This window comes from Gambusia affinis, linkage group LG19 (assembly GCF_019740435.1).
Source record: "Gambusia affinis linkage group LG19, SWU_Gaff_1.0, whole genome shotgun sequence".
Taxonomy (NCBI): Eukaryota; Metazoa; Chordata; class Actinopteri; order Cyprinodontiformes; family Poeciliidae; genus Gambusia; species Gambusia affinis.
The window spans coordinates 9,449,246-9,466,520 of NC_057886.1; the positions used below are offsets into that span (position 1 = coordinate 9,449,246).

At 39.3% G+C, this 17,275-nt stretch overlaps 2 protein-coding genes across 4 annotated transcripts; both read left to right on the forward strand.

Moving 5' to 3' along the window:
- Window positions 1-447: 447 nt before the first annotated feature.
- On the forward strand, window positions 448-10,436 carry gdpd3a (glycerophosphodiester phosphodiesterase domain containing 3a). Of its 3 annotated transcripts, none has more exons than XM_044100918.1 (10): window positions 448-2,408; window positions 2,518-2,560; window positions 4,420-4,555; window positions 5,526-5,571; window positions 5,697-5,818; window positions 6,539-6,628; window positions 6,810-6,943; window positions 7,198-7,260; window positions 7,388-7,439; window positions 7,745-10,436. In XM_044100918.1, exons 1-10 carry the CDS (start codon window positions 2,162-2,164, stop codon window positions 7,988-7,990), a joined length of 1,179 nt encoding a protein of 392 aa, XP_043956853.1. In that variant the 5' UTR covers window positions 448-2,161; the 3' UTR covers window positions 7,991-10,436. The 3 variants fall into 3 exon arrangements, with proteins under 3 accessions (XP_043956853.1, XP_043956854.1, XP_043956855.1); XM_044100919.1 differs by having other exon boundaries at window positions 452-2,300; window positions 7,745-10,435; XM_044100920.1 differs by having other exon boundaries at window positions 2,279-2,452.
- A 789-nt stretch (window positions 10,437-11,225) lies between these two features.
- On the forward strand, window positions 11,226-16,531 carry ypel3 (yippee-like 3). Its single transcript, XM_044100921.1, has 5 exons — window positions 11,226-11,604; window positions 13,058-13,176; window positions 13,327-13,370; window positions 13,921-14,029; window positions 15,363-16,531. The coding sequence occupies exons 2-5, from the start codon at window positions 13,060-13,062 to the stop codon at window positions 15,450-15,452; spliced, it is 360 nt and encodes a 119-aa protein (XP_043956856.1). The 5' UTR covers window positions 11,226-11,604; window positions 13,058-13,059; the 3' UTR covers window positions 15,453-16,531.
- The last annotated feature ends 744 nt before the right edge of the window (window positions 16,532-17,275 follow it).

Sequence of the window (17,275 nt, forward strand, 5' to 3'; positions counted from 1 at the left end):
GTCAAATGCACAATTCGAATTAACTAATCAACTTTTAAAGGTGTGGTATATATTTTCTGGGCACATAGTACAATTGAGCTACTATGTTACCTTCAGTTATAAAAATGCTGCATTCATTAAGCATATCTTAAAAGAAATTTGACTTTCTAATTGGGCAAAATGGTCCTGTTCTTTCCGACATATGGAAGTAAATTTTAATTCAAGTTCTGATGGCACATATTTACTTCCATAAAAGCTTACTTAAATGGAGCCTGTCTGACAACATGAGGAAGGGTAAAAGACTTTGAAACTCAGCACATTATGGTCCGATCAACAGGACATAGTGTAGTGTCCTGGGTCACAAAAGTGTTGCGCTCGTCTTCCTTACTGCACAACCCCAGGTGAGATCAGAGTACATTCATTCAGCCACCCGTTGTTCTGCCTAGACATAATGAGATTATTAGCTATATAAAAGATTTAATGCCACATAATGCAAAGTACAGTCACAAATTGGAACAGAAATACAGAGAGTCACCATCCAGTGCTGGGGCGTCAGTCAGCATATCTCAGTGTTGATACAGAGAGAAGTGGGGGGAAAAATAGACAGCTCTGTATTCATCTACTTTCTAAACTACACTCACTGTAAGGGCCCTTATCCTTGTATAAACTATCTGTAACCTAACTGGTTACAGATATCCAAGCGGTGGGAGTGTGCATGCAAGTGAGATAAACGACTCCCGGTGAAGTTATCAAAACGGATAAAAATAATTTCAGATAAAGTTGTGCACAAACAGTTTCACCTCACAAAGAGATAATGAACCATACGCTCTGAGTGACTGAACATTTAATACACTGTTACAAAAATAACATGTTCACTTTCTTTCTTCTGTGTACTGAGTTATTATGCAGCAGCTAAATCTCTCCAAGTGGAGAATTAAAAAAAAAAACAACCTCAAGAGCTCCAGAGCTCACCAAATGTGTCTAAATCTTCTTTTTGTCGATTTTCTGATTAAACATGACCGAATGGCTTCCTTTGCCCAACTAGATCGGGTCAATTTGGGTTAACAAACAGATGGGGTATTTTTGTACTCTGCAAAGTGAGACAGAGCATTTCCTAAAATATTATTGAATGTTTTTTAATATACATTTAGACACGCCCGAACATATCAGGCGTTTCTCCGTAAGCCCTCCTTCGGTGGTGAACTTTGAGTCGTGAGAATGCTCATTTCCCTGGAACTTGCCTTACCTGCTTTTCTCATTTTCTGCGGCGTGTCTCAGCAAGGCTGCTCCCGCTCAGACATTCCTTCCGTGTAAAAGCTACAGCCAGTAGCCGTCACAAAAGAAACGAACGACCAAATGTCAAAAGCATGACTCTGCGAATGCAAGACAATGTTGCACATTCAGTTCGTCTTGCTGTGAATAGCTTCATGTGTTCTGGCTGCAGCTTTTTGCAGCATTCTCTAGCTGTTGCACCTCTGCATTGTTTGTTGCATTGAAGCCGAACAATATGCCGCGTCCTGCTGACTCTGTAGTTGATATAGAGAGTTTTCAGTGATGCCAACATGCACATTTTGGAGCTCGTTCCTCCTCCTGCCACCTGCCCTTTAGACGAATGCACGTCCTGCTCTCCCGGAGAGCAATGTTCCAGCCGTGTGCGAAATTTATGAGATCCTACACTGAGCAATCCAAGCAGCAATGCAGGATGAGGTCATTTTGAGGTAGATTTTATAGGGTTACAGCTACAGTTTGAAGGAGAACAAAAGAAAACCTGGAAAGGTGCTGGAAAATGTGCCTCAGAAAGGTATGACACACGACGCCCTTCCCTCCCCAGCTGAACAGAGCAACTTGACAGAGGGACAAGTGTTGCCATTGGCAGAGCAGACGCCAATGGATTGCGAGCTGGTGCTTTATTAACTCGTGTTTACAGCTCTGGTTTAAGCTGCCTTCATCAGAAATCAGGGAACACTGACATATTTGTTGGAGTGAAGGTGGAGCACATTCTTTCTGACTCATCCTTCCAGTTTTTTACTCCCATTTTTTTCTGAAGCAGCTGCAAAAAAAGCAGGTGATCTAATGATGGCCTAATTGTCAGTCGGTTGCAAAAGAAAAAGCACCTTTCCAGACATTTTAGGAGGAAATCTGTGTGAGAACAGAGACTCGTTGGATGTGAGTGAGGGGAAGGATGAGCGTGTTTCTGTGCTCCGTCCTCCCTCCGTTGGGACTGTACACCCTGATCTCACGGTATCTGCTGAAGAACCCACACTATCTCCACCGGAAGAAGAAAACAGCTTTCTACTGCACTCAAATTTCACACCGAGGAGGTAAGAGGGGGGCTGCGGAGGGAGGGATCTATGATCCACGCTGTGCGATGACCCCAAAGCTCAACGCTTTCCTGAAGACATATCCGAGTGGGATCAAGAAAATAAATGGTTAAAACCCTGAAGCATTTTAAAGTCTGTTTCATAGGCTGATGGTAAGTTTGTTTTGCCTTTTTTGTCAACTGTGCTGCTGCTCAGATTTGGTTGTGACTGTTTCCAGGATCTGGAGAGAAGATAGAAAATACGATGGAGGCGTTCACAAAGTGAGTACCAACTCCAATTGTATGAGAAAAATGAGCTCTGCTAAAACACTGAGGCTCAAATATCTGCACACTTCACTTGTATTAGCTTAAATATCTTGTAGTACTGAAGTATTGATCTATTGTATCCATCAGAAAGCTCCTGGCATAATTTACTTTCGTCACGCCTCCTGGCAGATCTGGGAGAGTTAACTTAAATTAGTCAACTTTCTGTCATAGATAATGCTTTTAAACATAGTCCAGCTATTTTCACTTGCTCAGTTCCAGAAGCTTCACATAGTCTGCTTTACCCAGTTCAAAGCCGCTTTCGGTGTGTGTTTGGGGTCACTCTGCGGCTGGAAAACCCAAACATCAACCATCCGACCCAAACTGTCAACCACAGAAAAAAGGATAAACAATCCACGGATACTGGTTTGAAACATGTGTCTACCCAGACAACGAGAAGAAATGTTTTATGGTAAACCAAAACAAAGATTAGATTGTTTCAGCCAAGAGTCAAAAGGTGATGCGTTTAAGCCTAACAACACTCTGTCAGCTGTAAAGTCTGATATGTTCCGACTGCTGAAAGCTAGATGGTTATTTTTGTGTCTGTTTTTGTTTCACTGCTGTCTGCACGCACAGAGTATGTCACATCAGCTATTTCTTTGCTGTGTACAGTAAGAAATACAGGACGGAAAACAAATGCTAGGATGACAAAAATGCACAAAACAAAAGGTGTAGGCTGCGTGTTTTCATCAAAATTGCATCAAAAATCACCTCAGGTATTTCACTGCAGCTGAAACTGCTTGAGGCTCCATCTCTTTCTGCTGCCATGGATGCCGATTTTACAGTCGGCATCCAAAGAATGGGACGTGTGTTCCCTCAGGTTACTGTGACGTTCAACCTGGAATTATAGCTCTTGATGAGTGATTGGTTTCATATCTGCAGTTTCTCCTCTCTTTTCTGTGGATAGATTGTCTTTGCCTAGAAATGTATCTTGAAGGAACATTTGTTGTGAATTAAAAATAAGCTGATTTGACTTAGATTTTTTTGAGCCCTTTTTTTGTCTTTGCAAATGTAAAGGTTTTTAAACAACATCTAATGCCCAGAGCAATGGATTTGGTGCTTTACCGTCTGTCAATGAGACAGGAACAGTTCATAATTTTGCTTTTGAGTAAAACTTATCAGGAAATCAATTTTAGAAATTGATTTGCTGACCTCGCAGTTGGTAGAGCTGTTGCCTTGCAGCAAGAAGGTCCTGGGTTCGATTCCCGGCCCGGGGTCTTTCTGCATGGAGTTTGCATGTTCTCCCTGTGCATGCGTGGGTTCTCCCCGGGTTCTCCGGCTTCCTCCCACAGTCCAAAAACATGACTGTCAGGTTAATTGGTCTCTCTAAAATTCTCCCTAGGTGTGAGTGTGTGTGTGCATGGTTGTTTGTCTTGTAAGTCTTTGTGTTGCCCTGCGACAGACTGGCGACCTGTCCAGGGTGAACCCCGCCTCTCGCCCGGAACGCAGCTGGAGATAGGCACCAGCAACCCTCCCGACCCCATTTAGGGAAGAAGGGTGTAAAGAAAATGGATGGATGGATGGATGGATTTGCTGACCTAAAAAAAAAAAATTAAATGCCATAAAATGTCCACAGTAGCCTGACGTTGTGCTAATTGTACTTTGAGTTTTTAAAGTGCGACGTCAGAGTTTAAAAAATGCTTGCTAGTAAAATAAATTAAAGCTTTAATATGACAGTCATACTGATTATGAGTGTATGTAAGGTCATGAGAATGGCCGGTGCTCTTTTTTAGGTCAGTCCTTTCAGAGTGGATTAATGCTTCACTCCAAACATCAGACATGTACCTCCTTACAGGAGCTTTTCTCTCTGTTATCAGTGCGCTAGAAAAAGGCTCACAGATGCTGGAGATGGACTGCCACCTGACGAAGGATGGACATGTGGTGGTTTCTCACGACGAGAACTTGAAGAGGCAGACCGGCGTAGACAAAGACATCTCCTCACTCAATCTGGAGGTCAGACAAGCCACCACTTGTCTTCATTGACTGCTTACACTAAAGACGTGGTTTATGTTTATTTAAGACAGAATATGCAAAGAATTTTCATTTCACGGTTAGTTTTTTTGTCAGGCTTTATGAAGGGCTTTCAGCATTGATCTTTGGACTTTGACTCCTGTTTCAACTGATTTCACGTCTTACTGCTGTATGAGCTGACGACTGCATGTTTGCAATGACCGTAAATAGGATGTTTGGATATAAATCTACCAATGCACACAGTCAGAGCCTTATGAAAACAAACACAACTCTACAATTAAAACTGACCCATTAATAAGCCGGCTACTTAAGTGCATCAACTGCTTTATGTCTTACTACTATGCTGCCAAACAATACACAAAAATGGCATTCAATCTGCATGTGAATCATAAATAAATCAGTCATTGATGCTCTAATTAAACAAAAATTATCAATATAAGCAGCATGACAATAAAACAACAACCCTTTGAGAAGAGTCAGGACTGAAAATCAGTAAAAGCAATTAGCCTAAATGCAAGGAAAAAAAAAAACTTTAAACAACCTTCAAAAATCTTTGGAAAAATACAAACTGAGAGCACATTAAATATGGCATGAAAATCTGTCTGCTAGCGACAAGATGTAAAGAAATAAGGGACGATTTGAGAGTGAAATAAGAAAGAGGCCATCAGGCTTCATTTCAGATGAGTTGATAGGTGGGTTTTATGAACACACCTCTGAGCTCAAACATCCTGGTGAACTGATGTTTATATTCAGCTTTTTATTTACCTTGAGAAAATAATCTGTTTGCTTAAGTGCTGGAACACTTTCAAGGAAATGTTCACATCCAGGTAAGTTGTAGGCACTAACAGATCTGGAAGGTAACTTATATAACCAAAAATATCTGTATATAAATTGTAAATATTTTAGCTTACTTAACATTGAGATGACTGTTTGTTTTTTTTTATTGTTTCAGGATTTGCCTCTGTATAAGGAAAAGCTGGAGGTGGTATTCAATGCAGGCCAGTTCCTTCTCCGTTGTTTAGATTATTAATCATTAATGAAAACGTGTTAAGTGGAGGTATTGGTCAGAGGAGTGTGTGTTTGTTTAATGCCTACTAACTTTCCACATCGTACTGCCCTTCAGGCCACGAGAACGACAGTGGTACAGACAGAAAGATTGCTCTACTAGAAGATGTGTTCAGGACGTTCCCAAACATCCCTGTCAGCATCGAGATCAAGGAGGACAACCCGCAGCTGATGCGAGAGGTGCAGAAACACTCCATACGATGCAGATTTTTAAAAAATGCAAGCATATCTTGCACCAAATTACCCCCCAAAATTAACGACAAGCTGCAGCAATTTTGATAGTCATGTTTTGATTCAAGATTTATTCGTTCAAGAAACTGTCCCCCAAAAATATTCATATTCCTTGAACTTTTTCCTCACTGAAAAGTGTGCCGTGTCTTTGTATGCAGCCATGCCCTCTCTGAGTGATCGTGCTCGCATGCAGAAAGAGGTTAAGTGACCTCTAAAGCTAACTGGTTGCCCGGGATTTTATTTAGGAGTATTCAAGTAAAGGCGTAAAGGTCTTTAAACAGATATTTACTTTAATAATGAATAATATGAATAATTCTCCCTCTGCATCACAATTTTTCCACTTTTGCTTTACCTCTAACAGTTTATTCTCAAAGTATTTAGCTCCATTCATCCTCCCGTTATTTCTGACCTGCCTCTGTGACTCTTTAAGAATAATATTCCCACATTTTATGCCACCACTGTGGCATAAAATGTATAAAAAGTTCAAGGAGTATGACATAACACCCAAATGTACATTTAGAGAGAGAATGGTTGAATTTTGGCTCCTATGCGGATGTTTGTGGTGGTAATTAGCTTGTTTCGTTTTGGTCGAAAATACAGTTTGGAAGTGGACTGTACTGCACGGAAGTGGATGTTGGTGGTTTTCATCACGATCATGTTTGTCTGCAGGTGTCAACCCTGGTTAAACGCTACGACAGGGAGGGAATCACTCTGTGGGCTTCCGAGGATGCCAAAATCCTGAACAAGTGTCGCAGTATCGTAAGTTGACCGCCAGGGGGAGATAGAATACCAAACAAAAACCTTTACCGCACATTCACCCACTGAAACGCAGATTTGCTTCTGTGTTGGTGGAAATGTACACGTTTTACCATGTGTTTGTCATTCCTCTGTTGTCTCTCCTTCTCCACATTTCAAAATCTCTGTTTGTGTTTCTTTGTAGAACGGCTCTATGCCCTACAGTTTCTCCAAACAGCGCGGCATCCTGCTTCTGCTTCTCTATTACACTGGCCTGCTGCCCTTTGTACCTGTGGGAGAGAGCGTACTGCAGTTCTACCTGCCACGCCTCATTAACAGGTCTGTTTGCAGAGCCTGTTTACCCTGCAAGAGATTAAAAATAAATTTAGCACCTACTGCTCTGCGCAGTAGGTGCTTACATGTGATTTTGTTTTCAGCATAATTCCTCTTTTTATATGAAAAATAAAACAAATATGCAAATAATTAATCTATTTGTTTATTTCAGTCATTCATTTTAAACTGTAAATGAGTGAAATAAACAAATAAATGAACATTTCAGAGTGGTGTTTAATGTCTTTCTTGTGCACTGATAGGACCTACATACCCGAAAACCCCGAAATCCTGAAGAAAAGCTGGGTTGTTTCTTTAATAGATAAGTAAGTCCGACTTTTGACTATCTGTGTTATTTACCAGAAAGAAACTCTTCAAGGCCCGACTGGAAACATGGAATCATATTTCTTGTTTTTATTTCATTTAATTCTTTTCTCCTTTTAATTTTTTCAGGACAACAATGAGAAAAAACCTTTTCAAGCACCTTGCAGACCGAGGGATACAGGTACCACCTTAAGGTTTATTCTAGTACTGTTGCATAGTATCGACAAGTTTTACATGACAAAACATTAACCACTGTTAATTAACCACTGTGATGTGGCTCAGCGCTTCCTGGGAGATTACTCTCTGTTTGTGCTTGCCCAACTATTTATAGTCCAGAGGCAGGAACCTGCTTCCTCCATGTCTCCTTCATTGGACCAATAATGATCAATACTGAATTGAAATGTATCAAGACACTTTTACAGCTTCCGCTGTATGAAACACGCTTGACTGAGTGGATAATAATGGCCTCCATGTTTGCAACTGTAGGTTCATTTATTTGTTTGCAATAAAAATGAAGACATCAAGGCTGCGTTTGACCTGGGAGCCACAGGAGTCATGACTGATTATCCAACTCTGCTCTCTACCTACGTCAAAACACACATGGGAGTGGATGATCCCAACAGCAGCAACACTCCAGAACAACTGCTCTTAGAACCGCAAAAACACCAAAGACTAGAACAGACATTGCCAGACCAAGGGGGGAATCCATGCGTCCAAACTGAACAGGATTAGTTTGCTGCCCAACACCAACCTGATAGGACAAGGGATTCATTCACTTCTCTCCGTGAAAGAGGTGCACGGAGCCTCGTGCTGGAAGCCCGTTGAAAGGCTGTTTACATCGTTTTAAACTGTGTGAATGTGAGGGTGAGTGGGAATAAAAATAGCAATAGGTATTTTGTTCCATATAACACAGTAGGAGTGTAACCGGTAAACCTTTTATGGGTGCAAACTCAACTTAGGATTGTATTTGAAGCGTTGTCAATTACAAATGTATCGATGGAACCTGACCTGATGTCATGTTTTGATTGTTGATTCTGTGTTTGATATGATGTAAAGCACTTTGAAATGCCTTGCTGCTGAAATGGGCTATACAAATAAAATTTGATTGATTGTTTGATTGATTGGTTCTCTAATCACGTAGAACGACCAATAACAGCCTACGGTGTGATCATGTCTGCTGTATGTATACAGTCAGGTTGGTATGTAAAGAAACAGTTGATGAGCTTTGTCAGCAGTGAATGTTTAACTAGCCGCAGACCTGGAAACCCATGATAAGACACTAAACAAACATGACTTTGTTTTGACTGGCAACTTTCTGACGTAATTGATTGATTTAGGTGAATGTTTTGTGTTTTTAGAAAAAAAAAACGGGATAAAGAAATTGTGCTTTAGACTGCCGCATAAAAGTGTTCTTACTCCCTGAACCACAAGCTTCTATGTGTTTGTGAGGATTTTATTTGGCCACAGGTTCTCAATTGGATTTAAGTCTCAACTTTGACCATTCCTGAATAAAAAGTAGTCATCTGGAAAAGTATTTGCAAAAAAAAAAAAAATACTCAAGTACTAAGTGCTTAATGCTTACCATGTGCAATGGATCTCACTCACGTCTCTGTTTTCCTAGGCAGCTGTGACCAAAGTCCGGCCACACTGCAACGATGACAATCAATCAGTCTGCTGATGAAACAAAGGCTGGATTTTTCTGAACCAGTTCCCTGTGCTGATTAGTGTGACAGCAAAGTTAAAATGATATAAAGCTGTAAATCCAGCTTTTTGTCACATCGGTTCAAGTGGGAGCAAGTTTGAATCAGAGAATACGTCTATAAAATAATGTCATTTGTAATATATTTTGGAATCAAGTGTTGTGGTAATGCTTTTCTAAATCATTTGTTTGTCATGTCACATAACCAGGCCCTCAACTGGTGGTCACCTAAACAGAAACTGTGTAAAGCATACCTATTCAAGTACTGAGTAGGTTTCTACGCAATCTCATGAGTAGCTGCTCATGAGATCTGATTTTATTTGTACAAAATGATTCAATCAGAGAGATGATTGCCTAACCCTGGTCTGAGCGTCTGCACAGCTTTCCTCCTGACCTGTCAGGTATGCTGCTTGGTTTTCGTCAGGATATTTGCTCACTAATGTTCTTTAACAAACCTCTGATGCTTTCACAGAGCCACAGGATTTATACTGAGATTGCATTACACACAAGTGAACTATATTCACTAATTATATATCAGATTAAAGAGGGATAAATAACAATCCACAACACACTTTTCAGATTATTGTTTGCCAGAAATGATAACAGTATATTTTACCAAAATAAAATAAAGTGATTGATGATGATGATGATGATGATGATGATGATGATGATGATGATGATGATGATGATGATGATGATGATGATGATGATGATGATGATTTGTTTCCTTTAACTTCCTCACAACTATTTTTGTGTGGTTCTGTAAATTACTTGGAAAAAATTTTTTAAAGTTAAAAAATGTGAAACTGTTCGAGAGGGTTGAATACTTTTCAAGGAACCAGACGTGCACACACACACACACACACACGATAACAGAGTACTGTTATCATGAGGCTAAACATCTGTGTTTTGTCAATTTATGTTACCTAACGCTTACCATGTGCAATGGATCTCACTCATGTCTTTGTTTTCCTAGGCAGCTGTGACCAAAGTCCGGCCACACTGCAACGATGACAATCAATCAGTCTGCTGATGAAACAAAGGCTGGATTTTTCTGAACCAGTTCCCTGTGCTGATTAGTGTGACAGCAGTGTTAAAATGATATAAAGCTGTAAATCCAGCTTTTTGTCACATCGGTTCAAGTGGGAGAAAGTTTGAATCAGAGAATGTGTCTATGAAATAATGTCATTTGTAATATATTTTGGAATCAAGTGTTGTGGTAATTGAGATCTAGCGTCAATCCTAATTTTGTCTTTGTTCTGTTTAATTCAGAGCCAATTTAAAAAAATCACAGAAAGAATAAAATTCCCTGGACAACACAAACAGCCAAAATCTAAAATGGCTACCATTGTTTCCAGATAGCTCGAGTATGTCATTGTTCTATATTTATTTCTGGTTCAATGTCAGAAATGCTAATAAGTAGTTTATTCCTCCACCTTTTACTATGCTTTGTATATGTGACCGCCATATTGGATACTGAACTCAGGGCTGTTTGGCGAACTCTGACTTTCCCTGTCAGGTATGTGACTTCAGGGGATATTCTTGTTTTATTTCCAACGGGTAACTTGGAAAGTTTGTCTTTCGAGCACAAAGAAATTGGAGCTTATCAAGCAGCTACCAGGTATTGTATTCAGCATAGCAGTCGATTAAACAGAATGTAGGTAAAGTTTCCATTAAAAAACAACTTAACATTCTGATGATTAATATAATGGCAACCTGGTAACACACATATTACTCTACAACATATATTTATGAACATAATTTTTAATGTTAGAACTCATCTAATTAATAGAAATATGATTTTCTATTTACATTGTTTTGTTATCTTTTGAGAGGTCATTCAAATTTCCTATTCAATCCAAACCTCTTGGTTGATTGAAAAATAATTTTACATCATTTAAATCTGCCTGTGGTGTGAATATTTTTATCTTAAAACTATTAAACATGAAATACAATAGTAAAAAGCTATGTAAAGATAACCATGATTACTTTGAGCTACATTGGTCCATAAAAACTTGCCTTTCTTATAAAGGTCAAGAAAATAAGAGAAGAACTGTTGAGGAGTGGAAAGATCGGACTCTTTACTATCAAAAGAGCCACAACATCTGAATCCTGGAAAAAAAGTCGGACTTCCCACCACTAAAGCCAACCCAACATTTATGAAACTGGATCAAAAAGCAAGCCTATTGATAGCCATAAAAGGCTCCCGTGAAGCCGAAGCTGATTGGTTGACCCACATTCTAAACGTCATCTGGGAGCTGTGATTGGTTGACGGAGGTTTGTTTTGCACCCTTCACCCCCCCTCCATCTGCGTGCTTTCATAAACAAACAGCATTTTTGTTCTGCTGGGAAACGCATTGCCCTCTGGTTTGTCAGCTCGCCAGTATTGTCAGATCTTCGGCTCCTGTTTTTGAAAAGGCCGTGGAAGAACTTTGTTGTTGAGTCAGAGCAGAAACGCGGGCTCTGCTACAACAAAAACAATCGGAGCTGGCTTTTCCCCCCAACCGTCGGCGCGTGGAGGACTATAGCACCGAGGCGAGCTAAAGGCTGGATTTTACAGTCTTAACATTTGCTCTTTCCTTCAATTATTAAACTGTCAGTCACTAAAGACCGCTTTGTATACTTTGAACAGCTTCAATTTTAGCAGGTGAGTGGAAACAGAAGAAAACATTTCGTCCATCTTCGCTGCATTTGCGCAGCTAGCATGCTAGTACTGTCCTTTGTAACAGTCATGTTTTTTGGCCCTTTTAGCAGCTCGTGTAGACGACTATCAATGTGGGAAAAGCTCTGCACATTGAAATGCGGCTTAACTGGTGGCCGAATTGAGCCAAGGCTTGATTGTGCAAATTGTTTCGAAACAGGAAGTAGTCAGGCTAAACTACGTCTTCGCTTACTTCGTCTTTGTGTTATAAGATTATACAACTAACTGCTAATTGTATGCAAATGTTGTCGATCGCTTATTTCTTCGGTAAAATAAAAATAAACTTCCCTTTTGTAAGAAAACAAGACCAATAGCATGTTAAAATTGTAAAACCGACTGCAACATTTCCTTAAGTTGAAATTATCTGGGAGCTTGGATATCTAAATATCTAAATCTAGCGTCGTTATTTAGATGAACTGGTCGGACTTTGCCATTTATCCCCCGTTTGTTCTACAGCTTCTACATCTGTCAAAGGACCTGCAATATATGGTTTTTCTCTTTTCTATGTTTTGATTTTTAGAACTAAAAGACGGAATTTATCAAAATCGACAAGAAAATTGAAAATCAACGTAAGCCCAGAATAGCTTGATTGATGCATTTGTAGCTCAGGTAATAACCAAATATTCACTGATCAGGCTTGTATATCAGCTTGTCTATCAGGCTTGTCTATGAATCAGATGCAGATTCTGATTAGGACTACAACACATCGGACTAGAACTACACTGCTGGTTTTGTGTATAAAAAAAAATATTTTTGAGTGTAGCAGAAAATGAAGGAATTGCAATATTATTTTTGAACCAACGATCCTTCACATTCATCAGATATTTATTCAAAAAGTGCATTAAAGTACATGTTGTCATTGGGTGATGTGTTCACAGTCTGAAAATGGAACTTGAATTATAAGTTTTTGTTCTGCTGATCAAATCAAAGGGAAATTTTGATATCCAGACGATTGGAGATGCACCAATTAATTGCCTAGTCTTTTACTTCTCTGTTCTAAATGATGACAAACTAGTCAAATATTGAAAAATCTCAGGTGCGGAGGTTTGTTTTGTTTTTGTTGGTCTTTACTAAATGCAACAAAGTGAAGAACTTCATCCATTATTCATCTCTAAATGACACCTGCATGTATACCAGGATGGGGTACTGGCCAGGAAAAACCTAATTGGTCTATCTCTAGGTCAGACGTTTTCTGCAGGTCCAGAACTTTGGACCAAATATAATTCCATGTCTTTAATGAGCTGCGTGCAGTAGCGACCAAATCTGTTTGTGTTCAAAATGTGACTCTCCTTAGTGATCCGCCCTGAATTCTGTTCAACCGAGTGAAATCCAAAGCAGTTTTTCCTGGATTATCGTCTACATTAATGCAACATGTGCTCTCTGTCTTTTTCCTGTACAGACATGGTGAAGCTGACAAAAGCCAAGACTTTCCAGGCCTACCTGGACTCTTGCCACCGCCGTTACAGTTGTGTGCACTGCCGCGCCCATCTGGCAAACCATGACGATCTTATCTCAAAGGTAAACATGCTGCCATGCCTCTGTTGTAATGCTTATTTTGAGTGCTTTACTTTATATGCTATTTTTATGTATTAAAAATAGAAAAATGAAACTGGTGTTCTTTTTGTTCTTCATTTCATGTGGGTATTTTTTTTCCCCTGTTACTTTCAGTCATTTCAAGGCAGCCAAGGCCGAGCGTACCTCTTTAACTCAGTGTGAGTATTTTGGATGCGACCACAAGTTTCATAAGAGATTTGTTTATTTAATCATGAGTTTTGTTTTTCTTTTTTTTATCACTTCCTCAAACATCTTCTTTGAAACACTTGGCAATCTTTGACCTCTTTTCCAAAGCACACAGTTTCTGAAATGTTCTTTCCATCTGAACACACTGCTGAGAGCAAATGTCCTTACACTAAACATCCTGTCAACAGATAACTAGGTTGGTTTTTATTCCTCCTGATTGGACCTCAAAGTTGGGTCAGTACACTTTGGTCATGCTTGAATTTTTTTTTAGGTTAGTGGGTCAGCAATAAACTGAATCAGAAGCAAGTCCATTAAACGACATTAGATGTGCTTAAACCTTCTTAGATTTTTTGTTTTTTTGTTGTTTTTTTTAAAGAAATGTCCTGGTATGTACTTTCCTTTCATGTTCTGTAAACTTCTCCTATGACAAGACACAACCGTAGCTGTGGGATGAAGCTGACTGTGCTGTTGAGGAAAGAAGTAGTAAAATCACCTGATCTGGGCCTTCGCTGTTGATTTCAGGGTTAATGTTGGCTGCGGTCCCGCTGAGGAGAGGCTGCTGCTTACCGGACTCCACGCAGTGGCCGACATTTACTGTGAAAACTGTCACACCACTCTGGGCTGGAAATATGTAAGTAACTCTTACAGTACATCCAGTAGTTCTTTACACTTGCAAAGACTTTACACTCACTGTAAAGTCCAGGTTCGTGCAGAAAATCATCCAACTGAAAAGAAATGACAATTTAGATAAATGTTCACGCTCCTTGCACATTCTCTCACTTTACAAACACAAATTTATGTGTGATAATTTGATTTTACAAGGGTAAAGGATGCATGATTTTTAAATCTTACTTACACATAAAGTTAGAAAAAATGTGGCATGGAGACAGAAGTAATTTTTAATTGAGAGCATCTGTATACTCCAATTTCAATTCTTTCAATGGTTTCTCCGATGTGTTTATGTCTGGACTTTTACTTGGCCATTCTTTCAGGCCCGTATGACATTTGAGACTTTTCACCTGTAATGTTGACTTCCTGTGGTCACCAGCAGACAAGCTGTTAAAATAAACAAATAAAAAGCCTGCTAGACTAGTTTGTTCCATGGATGCGGTTTCCCCTCCTGCTGCACATCGTTAGACTTTTATACCCTCCTTTTTCTCACCCAACTCCTCTAAGCCTCATCAGCTCTAACCAGTCAGATCATAATTACTCTGAGGCTTATACACTAATTTCTTCCCCTGTGTTATTGCAATGGTAATGCTGTTCAGTAGAAGTGGAAAATGGGAGAGGCGGTATTTGTTTCCTGCGACAGAGTTCCTCTGTTTGCTGTAAACCTTGGACTTTAAAACGCTGCAGGTCATTTCAGACATGATAAAATCCTGGAAGACTCAAACAGGTTTTTTTTTTCTGTTTTTGGAAATATGCCAAGTAGGAAAAACTTTACTGAATCGACAACATTTATAAAGATCTCTTGTTGCAGAAATTTTTTTAAAAAAAGAAATCAAAAGTTTTGGCATTTTAGTTTGTAAAAATGTTCGAAAAAATAGCCGTCTAAGCTACTTCGCTTTGATTCTGTTATGTATTTTTGAAGAGTCCTTGAATCTCCTGTGGCAGCCGTTTGACTAAACACTTTCTCTCACAAAGCTCAGCCCGTTTATCCAAAGCTCCTCCTCAGACCTGCAGTCTGCAGCCGAGTGTCAGAGAGCACCCCTCCCCCATGCAGCCCCACCAGACTAGCTGCAGCAGTTGGCAAATACCGGGTGGAACATGTGTTGCTTTTTGAGGTCTTTTGCTCCGTTTTTGTAATCAGCCAGGTTTTGTTTAACTATTCCAACACTATCTGAGAAGGAGTTTTAACAGATTTACTTAAGTCTACCTTGGTTGGTTTAAAAAAAAAAAAAAAAAAAATATATATATATATATATATATAGTCTTCATTAAAACTTTGTGTCTTTCCTCTGTAGGAGCAAGCCTTCGAACTCAGCCAGAAGTACAAGGAGGGGAAGTACATCATAGAGCTGTCTCATATGATAAAGGACAACGGCTGGGATTGAAATGGAAAACCGCTATGCTTCATCATGACTTTTTAAAAAGGAAAAAAAAAAAAGTTGCATCCCCTCGACGTGAAAGGGTTCAAGTGTATCGTCCTCATCTCGCCTTCGAGCTACTGCTGTGCCACACTTTTACTTCGTGCAGCTTTTGCTAAGAATAGCATGTGATGCCTTATCTTCGTCTACTCTTTATATCCCCCCCACCATCAACACACTTAACTGAGATCGTCATCACGATTGATTGGTTATTCTGGGACTGAATAAGTGTTTGGCTTCTGTGTGTGGAGAGAGAGTGGGTGATTTGGTTACATGGGAAAACGGGTGTGTGATGGATTTTAAAGCCTTTTAATGCAAAAAAGATCAAACGTTTACAGTGATCACTAAACAGTGTCGCTGTGAAACCGCAAGGCCAATCGAAGCTAAAGAGCTCGACCATTGATAATTGGATTTTTTTTTTTTAGCTAAAGGTGCAGGTTTTGATGTATCTTGCCTAAATAGAATTAAGTTTCAATGGTAGAGCTTCTTTGAGTTAAATGTACAAGGAGGATATGGGAATACATAGAGCAGCAGGCGAGCTCTTTGTTTTATTTTGTTTTGTTTTGGTTTTTATTATTGTTATTAATTTGTGTTTTTTAATTATTTTAGAGTCAAAATGGCAATCGGTATATCGAGTTAGTTATAAGGCCAACAGAGATCTTCTGCAAGAATTCTTCAATCTGTAGTGAGTCTTCTGTTCACAGGTGTAACTTTTTGGATGCGTGTCTTGTTCGCAGTGAGGCATCTTGAGCTGGATGGTGTTGTGAAGCATTAGTCTGGAACTGATTTATTCTTCTAGATCTCTTTTCACTGCACACTTGGGATAGCTTTACTTCCATTCAATGCTAATGAGACCTATATTCTTTATACGTTTGCGCACTACCTAACACTGAGCAGTTCCTATCGACACATTAGCTTCACTGTGTTAATGCAAATTGTGGTTAGGATACATGTAGCATATTTATGGTGATTTTTAAAAGTGTCTGCTTTCATTAAAGTGGTTTTTATTTTAACCTGGTCTTTCATTAAAATACAGATTGGCTGTAGATTTTGGGATTGAGTCGTCTTTTGTTCCTGCAAGTAAGTTTGTCGTATAACTTCTGGTCACGCTTCTTTATGTAGTTTAATATTTAATACTCTGTCGATTACTGAGACAGTCTCCTCATGTCCTGAAAATAACTTGGCACTTTATTATTCTTTTGAACATGATTTAGATATATACTATTAGTAATCTAATTGTATATAGTTTCATACTTGATTGATAAAATGCACAGCACGTTGCTAAAGAATTTATAAACTTTTAAACATTGTGATGCATTAAAACCACAAACATGAATGTGTTTTATGTGGCGAACTAGCACAAAGTTAGACCAAACTGAAGAATAAGGGTGGAAAAAGTAGGTTTTTGCAGCTGCAATGTGGCAAAATATGGCAAAATTCCAAGGGTTTAAATACTTTGGAAAGGTACTTTATGTACTAATGGGCTGAAAGGAGCAGGCTGAGCCAGCAGCTTCTTTCTGCTGCACCTCTGCCTCACAAACATGCTCCTGAACAGCTGGTAGCATTGGAGCTGCGGCTCACTTTGACTGATTAAAGCCTCACTATCAATTTAGCAGGACAGTCTTGAACCATGGTGACCTTTTTCATGGGTCTGCTGGGATATTGCCTTGTATTTAAAAGAATAACTTAATAACCAATAGGGTTGACCACATACATTTGCTGCAGAAAAAGATGCTTAATATCAGTCGATATCAATATTTCTGTGCATGCAGGGGTTTGTTTACCTTTGC

Excerpts from the sequence above, each read along its gene's own strand:
- gdpd3a (XM_044100918.1), top strand. The coding sequence starts at position 2,162 with ATGAGCGTGTTTCTGTGCTCCGTCCTCCCTCCGTTGGGACTGTACACC. Across the intron at positions 2,409-2,517 it reads TGGGATCAAGAAAATAAATG|GATCTGGAGAGAAGATAGAA; the intron begins GTTAAAACCCTG and ends GACTGTTTCCAG. Across the intron at positions 4,556-5,525 it reads TCTCCTCACTCAATCTGGAG|GATTTGCCTCTGTATAAGGA; the intron begins GTCAGACAAGCC and ends TTATTGTTTCAG.
- ypel3 (XM_044100921.1), top strand. The coding sequence starts at position 13,060 with ATGGTGAAGCTGACAAAAGCCAAGACTTTCCAGGCCTACCTGGACTCT. Across the intron at positions 13,371-13,920 it reads GCGTACCTCTTTAACTCAGT|GGTTAATGTTGGCTGCGGTC; the intron begins GTGAGTATTTTG and ends TGTTGATTTCAG. Across the intron at positions 14,030-15,362 it reads CCACTCTGGGCTGGAAATAT|GAGCAAGCCTTCGAACTCAG; the intron begins GTAAGTAACTCT and ends TTTCCTCTGTAG.